General features: G+C 46.4%; 1 protein-coding gene across 1 annotated transcript; it reads left to right on the top strand.

Annotated features, from left to right (window-relative positions):
- The first annotated feature begins 2,592 nt into the window (after nt 1-2,592).
- On the top strand, nt 2,593-13,780 carry LOC127337755 (uncharacterized). Its single transcript, XM_051364261.1, has 3 exons — nt 2,593-3,298; nt 3,404-4,176; nt 12,710-13,780. Exons 1-3 carry the CDS (start codon nt 2,593-2,595, stop codon nt 13,778-13,780), a joined length of 2,550 nt encoding a protein of 849 aa, XP_051220221.1.
- Nucleotides 13,781-17,347: the final 3,567 nt, after the last annotated feature.

Here is a 17,347-nt window from a genome sequence, read left to right as displayed (position 1 = left end):
ATGAACTTCCGCTTCATGCACAACCAAGGAGGAAGGTTGTAGATGCATAGAGTCACGGGCCGTACTATGGCTGGAGCTCTGCTCGCCAAAAGGATTCATGCCATCCGTACTTAGACCAAATCTTATGTTCCTTGCGTCAGCTGCAAAATCTTTGAACTCTCTGTCGATCTTTCTCCATTGCGTTCCATCTGCGGGTGTCTCAACTCCCCGTCCGACTTACGGTCCTCTTTGTGCCATCGCAACAACTTGGCATGCTCTTTGTTCCCGAACAGACGTTTCAACCGTGGTATTATAGGAGCATACCACATCACCTTGGCGGGAACCCTCTTCCTGGGTTTCGGCCCTCAACATCGTCACCAGGGTCATCGCCTCGATCTTATAACGCAATGCGGTGCATACCGGGCATTCATTCAAATTCTCGTATTCACCGCGGTAGAGGATGCGATCGTTGATGCATGCATGTATCTTCGTAACCTCTAAACCTAGAGGGCGGACAACCTTCTTTGCTTCGTACGTAGTGGCGGGCAACTCGTTATTCTTTGGAAACATATTCTTCAACATTTTCAGCAAGTTTTCAAATGCCGAGTCAGCTACACCTGCCCGTGCCTTCCATCTCAGCAAATCCAGTGTGCAGCCCAGCTTTTTCAGACCATCATCGCATCCGGTACAGCGCCTTCTGTGATCCTCTAACATGCGATCCAAATTCTCCCTCTCTTTTTCGGTTTAGCAGCGTCTCCGTGCATCAGCAATGGTCCGACCAAGATCATCAACGGGATCATCACGTGCCTCTTCTTCACCTTCCCCTTCACCTTCCCCTTCACCTTCAGCATCCTCCATGAAAGTATCACCGAAATGAGCAAGATAGCTTTCATCGATGAAATCATCCCCTTCTTCATCTTCTTCCATTATAACCCCTCTTTCTCCATGCTTGGTCCAACAATTATAGCTTGGCATGAAACCGTGCCGAAGCAGGTGCATGTGAACATCTCTTGAGGAAGAGTAACCATTCTGATTCTTACATTTAACACATGGACAGATAACAAAACCCCCCTGCTTGTTCGCATTAGCCACTACGAGGAAATCTTTCAAACCCGCACTGAACTCGCCGGAGAGTCGGTTACCGTACATCCATTGTCGATTCATCTGCATTATTATAATATAAAATATATAATTAACCATCATGCATTTGTTAAACTAACTAGCTACAAACAATATAAATTAAACAATGAACTACACACACATGCACATTTTATCAACGACACATCAAAGGTTCAAGTTGCTAACCGCGATCGAGGAGGAAAAAATAAATGAGAAAGCTCAAGTGTGGCTCCAACACTTCATATCATGTTTGTTTCATGCTCTTGGGGCATTTCATCAAACACCTTATGTGCATAAGAGGAACCAAAAGCAAACCTAACACCCACTTGTGAAGCTTGTGAAGAGAATGGCACCAAATGGCTAAGTGTTGGCTGCTGGATGGGTATATATAGGGGAGGGGCTTTAGTCCCGGTTGGCCTGGCCAACCGCGACTAAAGGCCTTCGGGCACCTTTAGTCGCGGTTGGCCTGGCCAACCGCGACTAAAGACCCCCCACGTGCACCGACTGGCCACCGAGCGCCCTGGGCCCAGGCCTTTGGTCGCGGTTCGCCTCCCGAACCGCGACTAAAGGTACCATTAGTCGCGGTTCCTGCAGCTTCGCGACTTATGGGGCTCACTCGAAGCCTGTTTTTCTACCAGTGGTCGATCCGTCTTCGCACACGAGGGATTCAGTTTTGATAGTTCTAGCTAGAAATAGGAGGCACCAGGAACTACTCGTGAAGAACCACAGTTTCAAAGTCCACCTCTGGCCGGCAGGGTCATTTCTGTACGCCGCGGGACAGGTGATGGTCCAGGATCTTCTGCTGGAGGCGAGGACGGCCACTCCGGTGGTGCGTGGCCCGCGGTCGGCGGCGATCCCCTACGCGCGGAAGACGGCGATCAAGCCGGCCTCGGCGGTGCGCAAGAGCTCCCGCCATGGGAAGGGGACGGCGACCTCGGCGACGATGATGGAGAAGGCGCAGCAGCTTGCGGCCGACAAGAACCTGGAGACGGCCGGCAACAACAAGAAGGCAGGCAAAGGTACGGATTTCGCCATCCTTGACATCCTTCCCGACTCCCATCTCTCTTCTGTAGTCAAGGATAGCTGCATAGTTTTCTCTCCGAGTTTGGGCTGCCCGGGGGAGGCTCTGTCCATTATCCGCGCTAAGGAACAAGTTCAGGCGGCGCTGGCGGCCACGGCTAGGAGGCTCCAGCTTGAGTCGGAAGCCCGCAAGGCGGCGGATATGGCCAGCATGGACCCTGCGCAAGAGCGGCAGGGTGCCCTCGAGGAGCAGGGCTCCGATCCTAGGGTGGGGCAGCCTCTTCGGGATGAAGAGGCGGCGTCCACCGCCTCCGAGGGGGAGGAGGACGACCAGGTGCGCGGGACACACTTGGCCTCGGCGGCAGTGCCGGACTTGGATGGGGCGAAGGGTCGCACTACCCAAGTTCCCAAGAGGAGGAGTAAGAAGTCCTCGCTCACGGTCAGGAAGAACTCATCTAAACGCCGAGGGGCCGCATGAGGTTCCTCATCCAAAACATCCGAGGCTGGGGGACGCCGGGACGGCGGACTCAGCTGAAGGACATCTTCAAGACGGAGCAAGTCGATATCATTGGCTTACAAGAGACCATTAAACAGGATTTCTCGGCACAAGAACTACGTTGGCTAAAGCACGGTGGCCAATTCAACTGGAATTGGGTGCCGGCGGCGGGGCACTCGGGTGGGCTCCTGCTAGGCTTCAGGGATGAATTCTTTGAGGTTGGGTTCTGGAGGAAGGGCTCCTTCTTTCTTAGCGCTGACATATTACAGAGGAATAACAATCTTAAATGGCGCTTCATGCTGGTGTACGGCCCAGCAGATCACTCGCGGACGTCTGAGTTTCTGGGAGAGCTCGAGACGGAGGTTTCCAACTGCCTACTTCCTATTGTGGTAGCAGGGGACTTCAACCTGGTCCGTCGAGCAGAGGATAAGAGTAATGGGGCGGTCAATTGGCCACGGGTGCGCCGATTTAATGATGTCCTTGCTAGCTTATCCCTAAGGGAAATTTGTCGGGCAGGGGCTCGCTTCACATGGACGAATAACCAGGCCTCTCCGATCAGGTCGGTTCTGGACAGAGTCTTTGTCTCGCCATCCTGGGAGGTGGTGTTCCCCCTTTCTTCCCTTGCGGCGGTCACAAGGATCGGTTCCGACCACTGCCCTTTGATCTTGGACAACGGGGAGAAAGGTCTTAAGCGATCACCACGGTTCTTCTTTCAGACGTGGTAGTTTGGGGTACCGGGCTTTGGGGAGCTGGTCCGGGGTAAGTTGGCATCTGCCATATCGGCTGCAGGGACACAGAGGTCGAGTGTGGACCTTTGGCAGCACATCGCCCGAGGGCTTAGGCAATTCCTCAAAGGGTGGGGAGCGAATCTAGGGAGGGAGCGTCGAGTGTTCCGCGAGGACTTGGTCAAACGGATCCAGGGGTTAGATGAGATGGCAGATGCTAATGGTTTGGATGAGGAGGGATGGGCCCTCCGATACAGTTTGGAGGATCAGATCATTGTGTTGGACAGCCTCGAGGAGGAATATTGGAAACAGAGGAGCGGAGTGCAGTGGACGCTTAAGGGGGACGCGTGCACGGCATTTTTCCATGCCTTCGCCAACGGTAGACGCAGGAAGTGCATGATTCCCCGCCTGATCACGGAAACCGTGGAGATTTCCGTGCAACAGGACTTGGTAGACCACATCTACGGGTTCTACCAGGGTCTCATGGGCTCGGTGGGGGAGGAGAAAGTGTTCTCCTTGGGCCCGGACCTTTGGTCGGTGGAGGCGCAGGTCTCTCAAGGGGAGAACGATGTACTTGCACTCACTTTTACGCCGGAAGAACTGGATGCGGTGCTTGCCGAGATGAAGCCGGACTCGGCGCCGGGCCCTGATGGGCTACCGGTGGTGTTCTTTAAGAAGTTCTGGAAGATTCTTAAAGGACCCATTCTCAACATCCTGAACGATTTTGCTCTAGGGAGAGTAGACATTGCACGCCTCAACTATGGAATCATCTCCTTAATTCCGAAGGTCAGAGGAAGGGACGCGATTAGACAGTACAGGCCTATTGCGCTCATCAACGTGATTTTTAAATTTATAGCTAAGGCGTTGATGCGTGTGGTTGGCACGTCCGTTGGGAACCCCAAGAGGAAGGTGTGATGCGCACAGCGGCAAGTTTCCCTCAGTAAGAAACCAAGGTTTAATCGGACCAGTAGGAGTCAAGAAGCACGTTGAAGGTTGATGGCGGCGAGATGTAGTGCGGCGCAACACCAGGGATTCCGGCGCCAACGTGGAACCTGCACAACACAACCAAAGTACTTTGCCCCAACGAAACAGTGAGGTTGTCAATCTCACCGGCTTGCTGTAACAAAGGATTAACCGTATTGTGTGGAAGATGATTGTTTGCAGAAAACAGTAGAACAAGTATTGCAGTAGATTGTATTTCAGTAAAGAGAATTGGACCGGGGTCCACAGTTCACTAGAGGTGTCTCTCCCATAAGACGAATAGCATGTTGGGTGAACAAATTACAGTTGGGCAATTGACAAATAAAGAGAGCATGACCATGCACATACATATCATGATGAGTATAGTGAGATTTAATTGGGCATTACGACAAAGTACATAGACCGCCATCCAACTGCATCTATGCCTAAAAAGTCCACCTTCAGGTTATCATCCGAACCCCCTCCAGTATTAAGTTGCTAACAACAGACAATTGCATTAAGTATTGCGCGTAATGTAACTAGTGACTACATCCTTGAACATAGCACTAATGTTTTATCCCTAGTGGCAACAGCACATCCATAACCTTAGAGGTTCTTGTCACCCCTCCAGATTCACGGAGACATGAACCCACTATCGAGCATAAATACTCCCTCTTGGAGTTACTAGCATCAACTTGGCCAGAGCATCTACTAATAACGGAGAGCATGCAAGATCATAAACAACACATAGATATAACTTTGATAATCAACATAACAAGGATTCTCTATTCATCGGATCCCAACAAACGCAACATATAGAATTACAGATAGATGATCTTGATCATGTTAGGCAGCTCACAAGATCCGACAATGATAGCACAATGGGGAGAAGACAACCATCTAGCTACTGCTATGGACCCATAGTCCAGGGGTAGACTACTCACACATCACACCGGAGGCGACCATGGCGGCGTAGAGTCCTCCGGGAGATGATTTCCCTCTCCGGCAGGGTGCCGGAGGCGATCTCCTGGATCCCCCGAGATGGGATCGGCGTTGGCGGCATCTCTGGAAGGTTTTCCGTATCGTGGCTCTCGGTACTGGGGGTTTCGTCACGGAGGCTTTAAGTAGGCGGAAGGGCAAGTCAGGAGGGGGCACAGGGGCCCCACACCATAGGCCGGCGCGGCCAGGGGGTGGGCCGCGCCGCCCTAGGGTTTGGGCACCCTGTGGCCCCACTTCGTTTCGTCTTCGGACTTCTGGAAGTTTCGTGGAAAAATAGGCCCCTGGGCTTTGATTTCGTCCAATTCCGAGAATATTTCCTTACTAGGATTTCTGATACCAAAAACAGCAGAAAACAGCAACTGGCACTTCGGCATCTTGTTAATAGGTTAGTTCCAGAAAATGCACGAATATGACATAAAGTGTGCATAAAACATGTAGATAACATCAATAATGTGGCATGGAACATAAGAAATTATCGATACGTTGGAGACGTATCAGCATCCCCAAGCTTAGTTTTGCTCGTCCCGAGCAGGTAAAACGATAACACAGATAATTTCTGGAGTGACATGCCATCATAACCTTGATCATACTATTTGTAAAGCATATGTAGTGAATGCAGCGATCAAAACAATGTAGATGACATGAGTAAACAAGTGAATCATATAGCAAAGACTTTTCATGAATAGCACTTCAAGACAAGCATCAATAAGTCTTGCATAAGAGTTAACTCATAAAGCAATAATTTAAAGTAAAGGCATTGAAGCAACACAAATGAAGATTAAGTTTCAGCGGTTGCTTTCAACTTGTAACATGTATATCTCATGGATATTGTCAACATAGAGTAATATAATAAGTGCAATAAGCAAGTATGTAGGAATCAATGCACAGTTCACACAAGTGTTTGCTTCTTGAGGTGGAGAGAAATAGGTGAACTGACTCAACATTGAAAATAAAAGAATGGTCCTCCATAGAGGAAAAGCATCGATTGCTATATTTGTGCTAGAGCTTTGATTTTGAAAACATGAAACAATTTTGTCAACGGTAGTAATAAAGCATATGCATCATGTAAATTATATCTTATAAGTTGCAAGCCTCATGCATAGTGTACTAATAGTGCCCGCACCTTGTCCTAATTAGCTTGGACTACCTGGATTATCACCGCAATACATATGTTTTTACCAAGTGTCACAAAGGGGTACCTCTATGCCGCCTGTACAAAGGTCTAAGGAGAAAGCTCGCATTGGATTTCTCGCTATTGATTATTCTTCAACTTAGACATCCATACCGGGACAACATAGACAACAGATAATGGACTCCTCTTTTATGCATAAGCATGTAACAACAATTAATAATTTTCTCATTTGAGATTGAGGATATATGTCCAAAACTGAAACTTCCACCATGGATCATGGCTTTAGTTAGCGGCCCAATGTTCTTCTCTAACATTATGCATGCTTAACCATAGGGTGGTAGATCGCTCTTACTTCAGACAAGACGAACATGCATAGCAACTCACATGAAATTCAACAATGAATAGTTGATGGCGTCCCCAGTGAACATGGTTATCGCACAACAAGCAACTTAATAAGAGATAAAGTGCATAATTACATATTCAATACCACAATAGTTTTTAAGCTATTTGTCCCATGAGCTATATATTGCAAAGGTAAATGATGGAATTTTAAAGGTAGCACTCAAGCAATTTACTTTGGAATGGCGGAAAATACCATGTAGTAGGTAGGTATGGTGGACACAAATGGCATAGTGGTTGGCTCAAGTATATTGGATGCATGAGAAGTATTCCCTCTCGATACAAGGTTTAGGCTAGCAAGGCTTATTTGAAACAAACACAAGGATGAACCGGTGCAGCAAAACTCACATAAAAGACATATTGAAAACATTACAAGACTCTACACCGTCTTCCTTGTTGTTCAAACTCAATACTAGAAATTATCTAGACCTTAGAGAAACCAAATATGCAAACCAAATTTTAGCATGCTCTATGTATTTCTTCATTAATGGGTGCAAAGCATATGATGCAAGAGCTTAATCATGAGCACAACAATTGCCAAGTATCACATTACCCAAAACATTTATAGCAATTACTACATGTATCATTTTCCAATTCCAACCATATAACAATTTAACGAAGAAGAAACTTCGCCATGAATACTATGAGTAGAAACCAAGGACATACTTGTCCATATGCTACAGCGGAGCGTGTCTCTCTCCCACAAAGTGAATGCTAGGATCCATTTTATTCAAACAAAACAAAAACAAAAATAAACCGACGCTCCAAGAAAAAGCACATAAGATGTGATGGAATAAAAATATAGTTTCAGGGGAGGAACCTGATAATGTTGTCGATGAAGAAGGGGATGCCTTGGGCATCCCCAAGCTTAGACGCTTGAGTCTTCTTGATATATGCAGGGGTGAACCACCGGGGCATCCCCAAGCTTAGAGCTTTCACTCTCCTTGATCATGTTGCATCATACTCCTCTCTTGATCCTTGAAAACTTCCTCCACACCAAACTCGAAACAACTCATTAGAGGGTTAGTGCACAATATAAATTGACATATTCAGAGGTGACACAATCATTCTTAACACTTCTGGACATTGCATAATGCTACTGGACATTAGTGGATCAAAGAAATTCATCCAACATAGCAAAAGAGGCATTGCGAAATAAAAGGCAGAATCTGTCAAAACAGAACAGTTCGTATTGACGAATTTTAAAATGGCACCAGACTTGCTCAAATGAAAATGCTCAAATTTAATGAAAGTTGCGTACATATCTGAGGATCATGCACGTAAATTGGCTTAATTTTCTGAGCTACCTACAGGGAGGTGGACCCAGATTCGTGACAGCAAAGAAATCTGGAACTGTGCAGTAATCCAAATCTAGTACTTACTTTTCTATCAACGGCTTAACTTGGCACAACAAAACACAAAACTAAGATAAGGAGAGGTTGCTACAGTAGTAAACAACTTCTAAGACACAAAATAAAAACAAAATACTGTAGGTAAAAACATGGGTTGTCTCCCATAAACGCTTTTCTTTAACGCCTTTCAGCTAGGCGCAGAAAGTGTGTATCAAGTATTATCAAGAGACGATGTGTCAACATCATAATTTGTTCTCATAATAGAATCAAAAGGGTACTTCATTCTCTTTCTAGGGAAGTGTTCCATACCTTTCTTGAGAGGAAATTGATATTTTATATTACCTTCCTTCATATCAATAATAGCACCAACAGTTCGAAGAAAAGGTCTTCCCAATATAATGGGAAAAGATGCATTGCATTCAATATCCAAGACAACAAAATCAACGGGGACAAGGTTATTGTTAACGGTAATGCGAACATTATCAACTTTCCCCAAAGGTTTCTTTGTAGAATGATCAGCAAGATTAACATCCAAATAACAATTTTTCAGTGGTGGCAAGTCAAGCATATCATAAATTTTCTTAGGCATAACAGAAATACTTGCACCAAGATCACATAAAGCATTACAATCAAAATCTTTAACCTTCATCTTAATGATGGGCTCCCAACCATCCTCTAGCTTTTTAGGAATAGAGGCTTTACGCTCTAGTTTCTCTTCTCTAGCTTTTATGAGAGCATTTGTAATATGATGTGTGAAAGCCAAATTTATAGCACTAGCATTAGGACTTTTAGCAAGTTTTTGCAAGAACTTTATAACTTCAGAGATGTGGCAATCATCAAAATTCAAACCATTATAATCTAAAGCAATGGGATCATCATCCCCAATGTTGGAAAAAATTTCAGCAGCTTTATCACAGGCAGTTTCAGCAGTTTTAGCAGTTTCAGGCAGTTTTTCGCGCTTTGCATTAGAAGTGGAAACATTGCTAACACCAATTCTTTTATTAGTATTAGTAGGGGGTGCAGCAACATGTGTAGCATTAGCATTACTAGTGGTGGTAATAGTCCAAACTTTAGCTACATTCTTCTCTTTAGCTAGTTTTGCATTTTCTTCTCTATCCCACCTAGCACGCAGTTCAGCCATTAATCTTATATTCTCATTAATTCTAACTTGAATGGCATTTGCTGTAGTAACAATTTTATTATGATGATTCTCATTAGGCAAAACTTTTGATTTCAAAAGATCAACATCAGCAGCAAGACTATCGACTTTAGAAGCAAGTATATCAATTTTCCCAAGCTTTTCTTCAACAGATTTGTTAAAGGCAGTTTGTGTACTAATAAATTCTTTAAGCATGGCTTCAAGTCCAGGGGGTGTGTTCCTATTATTATTGTAAGAATTCCCATAAGAATTACCATAGCCGTTGCCATTATTATAAGGATATGGCCTATAGTTGTTACTAGAATTGTTCCGGTAAGCATTGTTGTTGAAATTATTATTTTTAATGAAGTTTACATCAACATGTTCTTCTTGTGCAACCAATGAAGCTAATGGAACATTATTAGGATCAATATTAGTCCTATCATTCACAAGCATAGACATAATAGCATCAATCTTATCACTCAAGGAAGAGGTTTCTTCGACAGAATTTACCTTCTAACCTTGTGGGGCTCTTTCCGTGTGCCATTCAGAGTAGTTGATCATCATATTATCAAGAAGCTTTGTTGCTTCACCAAGAGTGATGGACATAAAGGTACCTCCAGCAGCTGAATCCAATAAATTCCGTGAAGAAAAATTTAGTCCTGCATAGAAGGTTTGGATGATCATCCAAGTAGTCAGTCCATGGGTTGGGCAATTTTTAACCAGAGATTTCATTCTTTCCCAAGCTTGAGCAACATGTTCAGTATCTAATTGTTTAAAATTCATTATGCTACTCCTCAAAGATATAATTTTAGCAGGGGGATAATATCTACCAATAAAAGCATCCTTGCATTTAGTCCATGAATCAATACTATTCTTAGGTAGAGATAGCAACCAATCTTTAGCTCTTCCTCTTAATGAGAAAGGGAACAATTTTAGTTTAATAATATCACCATCTACATCTTTATATTTTTGCATTTCACATAGTTCAACAAAATTATTAAGATGGGCAGCAGCATCATCAGAACTAAGACCAGAAAATTGCTCTCGCATAACAAGATTCAGTAAAGCAGGTTTAATTTCAAAGAATTCTGCTGTAGTAGCAGGTGGAGCAATAGGTGTGCATAAGAAATCATTATTATTTGTGGTTGTGAAGTCACACAACTTAGTATTTTCAGCGTTGGCCATTTTAGCAACAGTAAATAAAGCAAACTAGATAAAGTAAATGCAAGTAAACTAAGTTTTTTGTGTTTTTGATATAGCAAACAAGATAGCAAACAAAGTAAAACTAGCAACTAATTTTTTTGTATTTTGATTTAGTGCAGCAAACAAAGTAGTAAATAAAACTAAGCAAGACAAAAACAAAGTAAAGAGATTGAGAAGTGGAGACTCCCCTTGCAGCGTGTCTTGATCTCCCCGGCAACGGCGCCAGAAATTTGCTGCTGGCGTGCAGTTGACGTGGGAGATAGAAATCTTTGTGGTGTAACTTTTCTTCAGTTCCCCGGCAACGGCGCCAGAAATTTGCTTGATGCGTGTGGTTGGCACGTCCGTTGGGAACCCCAAGAGGAAGGTGTGATGCGCACAGCGGCAAGTTTCTCTCAGTAAGAAACCAAGGTTTAATCGGACCTGTAGGAGTCAAGAAGCACGTTGAAGGTTGATGGCGGCGAGATGTAGTGCGGCGCAACACCAGGGATTCCGGCGCCAACGTGGAACCTGCACAACACAACCAAAGTACTTTGCCCCAACGAAACAGTGAGGTTGTCAATCTCACCGGCTTGCTGTAACAAAGGATTAACCGTATTGTGTGGAAGATGATTGTTTGCAGAAAACAGTAGAACAAGTATTGCAGTAGATTGTATTTCAGTAAAGAGAATTGGACCGGGGTCCACAGTTCACTAGAGGTGTCTCTCCCATAAGACGAACAGCATGTTGGGTGAACAAATTACAGTTGGGCAATTGACAAATAAAGAGAGCATGACCATGCACATACATATCATGATGAGTATAGTGAGATTTAATTGGGCATTACGACAAAGTACATAGACCGCCATCCAACTGCATCTATGCCTAAAAAGTCCACCTTCAGGTTATCATCCGAACCCCCTCCAGCATTAAGTTGCTAACAACAGACAATTGCATTAAGTATTGCGCGTAATGTAACTAGTGACTACATCCTTGAACATAGCACTAATGTTTTATCCCTAGTGGCAACAGCACATCCATAACCTTAGAGGTTCTTGTCACCCCTCCAGATTCACGGAGACATGAACCCACTATCGAGCATAAATACTCCCTCTTGGAGTTACTAGCATCAACTTGGCCAGAGCATCTACTAATAACGGAGAGCATGCAAGATCATAAACAACACATAGATATAACTTTGATAATCAACATAACAAGTATTCTCTATTCATCGGATCCCAACAAACGTAACATATAGAATTACAGATAGATGATCTTGATCATGTTAGGCAGCTCACAAGATCCGACAATGATAGCACAATGGGGAGAAGACAACCATCTAGCTACTGCTATGGACCCATAGTCCAGGGGTAGACTACTCACACATCACACCGGAGGCGACCATGGCGGCGTAGAGTCCTCCGGGAGATGATTCCCCTCTCCGGCAGGGTGCCGGAGGCGATCTCCTGGATCCCCCGAGATGGGATCGGCGTTGGCGGCGTCTCTGGAAGGTTTTCCGTATCGTGGCTCTCGGTACTGGGGGTTTCGTCACGGAGGCTTTAAGTAGGCGGAAGGGCAAGTCAGGAGGGGGCACAGGGGCCCCACACCATAGGCCGGCGCGGCCAAGGGGTGGGCCGCGCCGCCCTAGGGTTTGGGCACCCTGTGGCCCCACTTCGTTTCGTCTTCGGACTTCTGGAAGCTTCGTGGAAAAATAGGCCCCTGGGCTTTGATTTCGTCCAATTCCGAGAATATTTCCTTACTAGGATTTCTGAAACCAAAAACAGCAGAAAACAAAGAATCGGCACTTCGGCATCTTGTTAATAGGTTAGTTCCAGAAAATGCACGAATATGACATAAAGTGTGCATAAAACATGTAGATAACATCAATAATGTGGCATGGAACATAAGAAATTATCGATACGTTGGAGACGTATCAGGCGTATGCGACTAGATTGACCCCGATTGCACATAGGACGATTGACAGGAGCCAGACGGCCTTCATTAGAGGTCGCTGCTTGCACGAGGGAGTGCTGGCAATTCACGAGATTGCCCATGAGTTACGGGTTAAGAAGCTCAAGGGCATTCTGCTTAAGCTGGATTTTGAGAAAGCATATGATCGAGTGAACTGGGAATTCCTCCGTGAAGTCCTACTGAGGAAGGGTTTCTCAGCAGGGGTTGTGCACAGATTGATGCAACTTGTCTCGGCAGACGGCGATCAACGTCAACGGTGAGATTGGCCAATATTTCCGCAATGCTCGGGGGGTGCGGCAGGGGGACCCCCTATCCCCCATTCTCTTCGACTTCATGGTTGATGCCTTGGCGGCAATCTTAACCAGGGCCAAGGAGAGCGGCCACATCCAGGGGGTTGTGCCACACCTGATTCCAAGGGGAGTCACGCATCTCCAATATGCTGATGATACGTTGATCATGATTGAGCCCTCCGACATCGGGATCGCAAACCTCAAGCTCCTTCTGCTCTGTTTCGAGAACATGTCGGGGCTCAAGATCAACTTCACCAAGAGTGAGGCGCTTGTCACAGGGGTGGACGACGCGGAGCGGCGTAGGATCGCCGACTTGCTTAACTGCAACCTCGGGAGCCTTCCCATGTCCTATCTGGGTCTTCCGGTCTCGGATAAGACCCTCTCGGTCGCTGACTGGTATTTCCTGACGGAGAAAGTGGGCCATAGGGTGGACCCATGGCAGGGCCTCTTTCTGGCATCTGCGGGGAGACTGGAGCTGACCAACTCGTGTCTGTCGAGTCTACCGATGTTCGCTATGGGGATCTATCTTCTCCACGAAGCGACACACGGGGAGATGAATAAGTCCAGAGCCCGCTTCTTTTGGGAAGGAGCTGGGAATAAGAGGAAGTACCACATGCTCGATTGGGCGACGGTTTGCAAGCCGCGGGAGCTTGGAGGATTGGGAATCCTTAACACAAAATTGATGAATATTGCGCTGATGTTGAAGTGGATTTGGAAACTTTACCAGGGAGCAGAGGGTCTATGGGCGGACCTGCTCAGAGCCAAATACCTAAGGGGGAACGATCTCTTCTCCCCGTTGGTGCCGACTAAGGGCTCCCAGTTTTGGAATGCAATACACAAAATCAAATGGTATTTCAAACTGGGCGCGAGGCACAAGGTTGCGAACGGGAGACACACATATTTCTGGCTCGACTGGTGGACGGGGAAGGGTCCCTTGAGAGTGTTGTTTCCCCGCCTCTTTGAGTGTTGTGACAACCACTTTGCCACAGTTGCGGGGGTGCAGGATGCCAATGGGTGACATATTAGGTTCCGGAGGACCTTTGGGACGGCGGAGGTTGTGGAATGGGAAAACCTATGCAGGATCTTCGACCTTCATCCCTTCTCGGAGGGCGAGGACGAAGTCTCGTGGGATCTTGAACCCTCCGGGGCCTTTTCCACTAGGTCCATATACGGACGTCTCTCGCAAGGGGCGGTGGTGACTCACTTCAGGGAGGTCTGGAAGACGAGGGTGCCGCCTAGGATTAGGGTTTTCCTCTGGCAACTCATCAGGAGCCGCCTTCCATCGGGAGTACAAGTGGCAAAGAGGAATGGCCCAACTAATGGGGCATGTGCCTTCTGTGGGGAACAGGAGGATTGTAACCATATCTTTTTCTCATGCTACCTGGCTAAGTTGGCATGGGCAGGAGCTAGGGAGCTCTTACGGTGCGACTGGAACCCAGCAGGGGCTGGGCAGTTCATTGCTCTTGTCCAAAGTCTTTCGGGGTCCCTTCGTAGGCTAGCCTGGTTCACCTTTGCGGCCCAATGCTGGGCGCTTTGGAACATTAGGAATAAACTAGCTATGGAAGGAAAGCTTATCAATAACCCTGCTGATGTCTTCTTCCACATGCACTCATATATGCAGCGCTGGAGGGTTCTGGTCAGACCGAGGGACCGTGCGACTCTGGACGTGGTGATGGAAGGGGTTAGGAGGCTACAGGCGACGACGCTACAGGCGACGACGCGCGCACAAGCTGGATGAAGCCATTTGCTATCTTTGTTGCTGTGTGTGTGCGCGCTAGCTTCATGTACTCCATTTGCTTTGGTAGATGATCGAACCTTGTATGGTCTTGAATTGTGAGGCTGGGTGAGGCCGGGATTTGGAGCAATGCTACAGGTACGGACTACTTTTACAAAATTTACTTACGGACTCACAGCAGCAGGCTACAAATCAGAGCATGATCTGATTTTTCAGCAAGGGCACCAAGGCACAGCCAATCAACCCACAACACGTCTGTCCGTAAAGTTTTCGTAGCATAGGCAATCCGTAGGTCTAGTATTATTGTTTGTAAGCTATCATACTATTGTGGTTGCCATTTGGCTTTATATATAAAGTCGGGCCGAGGGCCTTATGTTTTAAAAAAAATTCTGTACGCCGTGCCCCGATCGAACCGTCGTTCCTGTTCGTTCAGTCGACGTCGCAAGCTTATGCTCTTGGTACTGAAGAAGGGAAGGGGCTGGTGCTATGGTGCGTGGACACCTCAGTAATCGCGGGCGCTCTTCGCGAATGGTCGGTATTGAGTTTGAACAACGAGGGAGAGAAAACCTGTGTGTATAACTTGTTCCCTCAACAATTGCATACATATAAGTAGGACCTTGCAACCGGCATAGTTTCGAGAGCGCCAAATGCCAACAATTGATCTGTTCATCTGAATAGTCGAGTCGTCGATGTACTCAAGCATCTGAATATTTGAGAGTCGCCCTTGCTTTCTCTCCTGTTCTGACGATCCTTGCATTCCATTCTAGCGAAACTTCTTGGCGGGTACGAGAGACTGTTTACAGTCTAAAATCGGCTGTCATGTGTCTGATTCTGATCGATGGGATCGGACCCAAACTACAGTCGACCATGATAAACATAACCTGACCGCTTCCAGGTTGCCTGCCTCGTTCTGATATGCACGATACGTGCCGTGCACCGCAGCTGGTTTTCCTCTTTTCAATCTACGGTGCACTGCTGTCTGCTGGAGAAGTAGGGGCCGGATGCCATTGACACTTTAAGAGCTCAGTACATATATCGATTTACGCATCGGATAGTGAATCTCTGATCTGAAGTTATTCATGTGACTCGATCGCCATGCTATTCCAAGCCCAGCCGTCTCTGAATCCCTGTGGATCAGTGTGAAGCGGGACGCGCAAACATTCACGGAATTCAGATCACTCAATTACCCACAGCCTTCGTCTGAACCACTGGGCACCGGCTCTTTCTGAACCAGCTCAGCCAGAAACGGAATGTATACACTACCCACCGATCATAGAGGCCACAGCTGGAAGAGAACTTGCCGCGGGTGACATCAGGAGGTGCGGCGACGCCATGGGGAAGAAGAGAAGCTAGAAAGGAGAAAGTGAGTGAGAGGAGAGTGCCTCATTTATCCACGAGTGTGTGTCATTTTTTTCCTCCTAGAGTCAGCTTGATTAGGCGGAAGAACGAGACGGAGCGGGCATGGCGGAAGATCGAGACGAAGCTCTACTAGGCGGAAGATCCATGAGTGTGCGCCACGTGACAGACTGACAGTGCAGAACACACTATTACGAAAACAGCTATAAGCCCCGAGCTACTGCCGGCGTGTTAAATTTGTGGTTCGTCAGTTGTCGGCACACTTATTTTATGAGTGTCAATGGTGCCCAAATACCGCCGGCCCAGCGTACAATTGGCGCGCAGGCGACAAGGGTCGAGCAGGTCTGGGTTAGACCAAAAATCCAACCCTCTTACCGCTGGAGCACCACTATAGTGGGACACTGGTGGTAAATTGATCAACATCGGCGATCCACTCAGATTTTTACTCTACACAGCACACCTCACCACCCCTCCCCCCGCGGGGAGTCACCTTTTCAGTTTTAAAAAATAAAAAAATGATAGAAATTTTAAAAAATAAAATCCTTCAAGATGCTCGTATGTTATGTCATATAGTTTTATTTTGCAAAAGTAAATTTCGATTTTTTAAATCCTTCGAGATCCTTCGAGGAAAATTAACAAAAGTAAATTTTGATTTTTTTGCCAAATGGTGCCATGTTTCGGTAAAATGGTGTTTCCGATTGCATACAACTGTTAAGCGATTTTTTAGATTCCTCAAAATCAAAAAGCAAATAGGAAATTTTTTAGCTTTTAGAAAAAAATTCAAAAAAAAAAGTTGAAAAAGGAAAAATTACCGCCGGCGCACGGGCATAGTGGCGCGCCGACAGTAATCTTCACTATGTAAAGAAAAACAGCCAACGGCCTTTTCTCTTTTCTCACTTTCTCCCCTTCTCCACCTCTACCCCTTCCTCCTAATCATCCTCTCCTCCTCCTCCTCCTCCTGCACCGACGACCTCATCCTCCACCTGCACCGATGGCCCGAGCATCCTCCTCCCCCTCCTCCGGCCTCCACCTACACTGACATCCACGACCACCTACACCTCCACCTGCACCGATGGTAGGTGCCTCCTCCTCCTCCGGCTTCCTACGCTTCCTCCTCTGGCCTCCTTCTCCTTCTCCTCGTCATCCTCTGGCCTCCTTCTCCTCCTCCTACACTGATGCGGCGACGAGACCACGACCTTGGCCTCCTCCTCCTCTTCCGACGTTCTCCGGCCTCCTCCTCGTGCATGTTCTACACCGGAGCAGAAACGACACCACTGCCACGGTTCTAGATCTAGATCCAGATCCAGATTTAGATCGCCTTTTTAAATTTTTTTGAAAAATAATACTGAAGGAGATATGCCCTAGAGGCAATAATAAAGTGGTTATTATTTATATCTTTATGTTTATGATAAATGTTTATATGTCATGCTATAATTGTATTAACCGAAATATTAGTACATGTGTGATATGTAGACAAACAAAGAAGTCCCTAGT

This window comes from Lolium perenne, chromosome 1 (genome assembly GCF_019359855.2).
Source record: "Lolium perenne isolate Kyuss_39 chromosome 1, Kyuss_2.0, whole genome shotgun sequence".
Lineage (NCBI taxonomy): Eukaryota > Viridiplantae > Streptophyta > Magnoliopsida > Poales > Poaceae > Lolium > Lolium perenne.
Note: the sequence above shows the minus strand (reverse complement) of the source record. Positions and strands in the feature narration are given on the sequence as shown.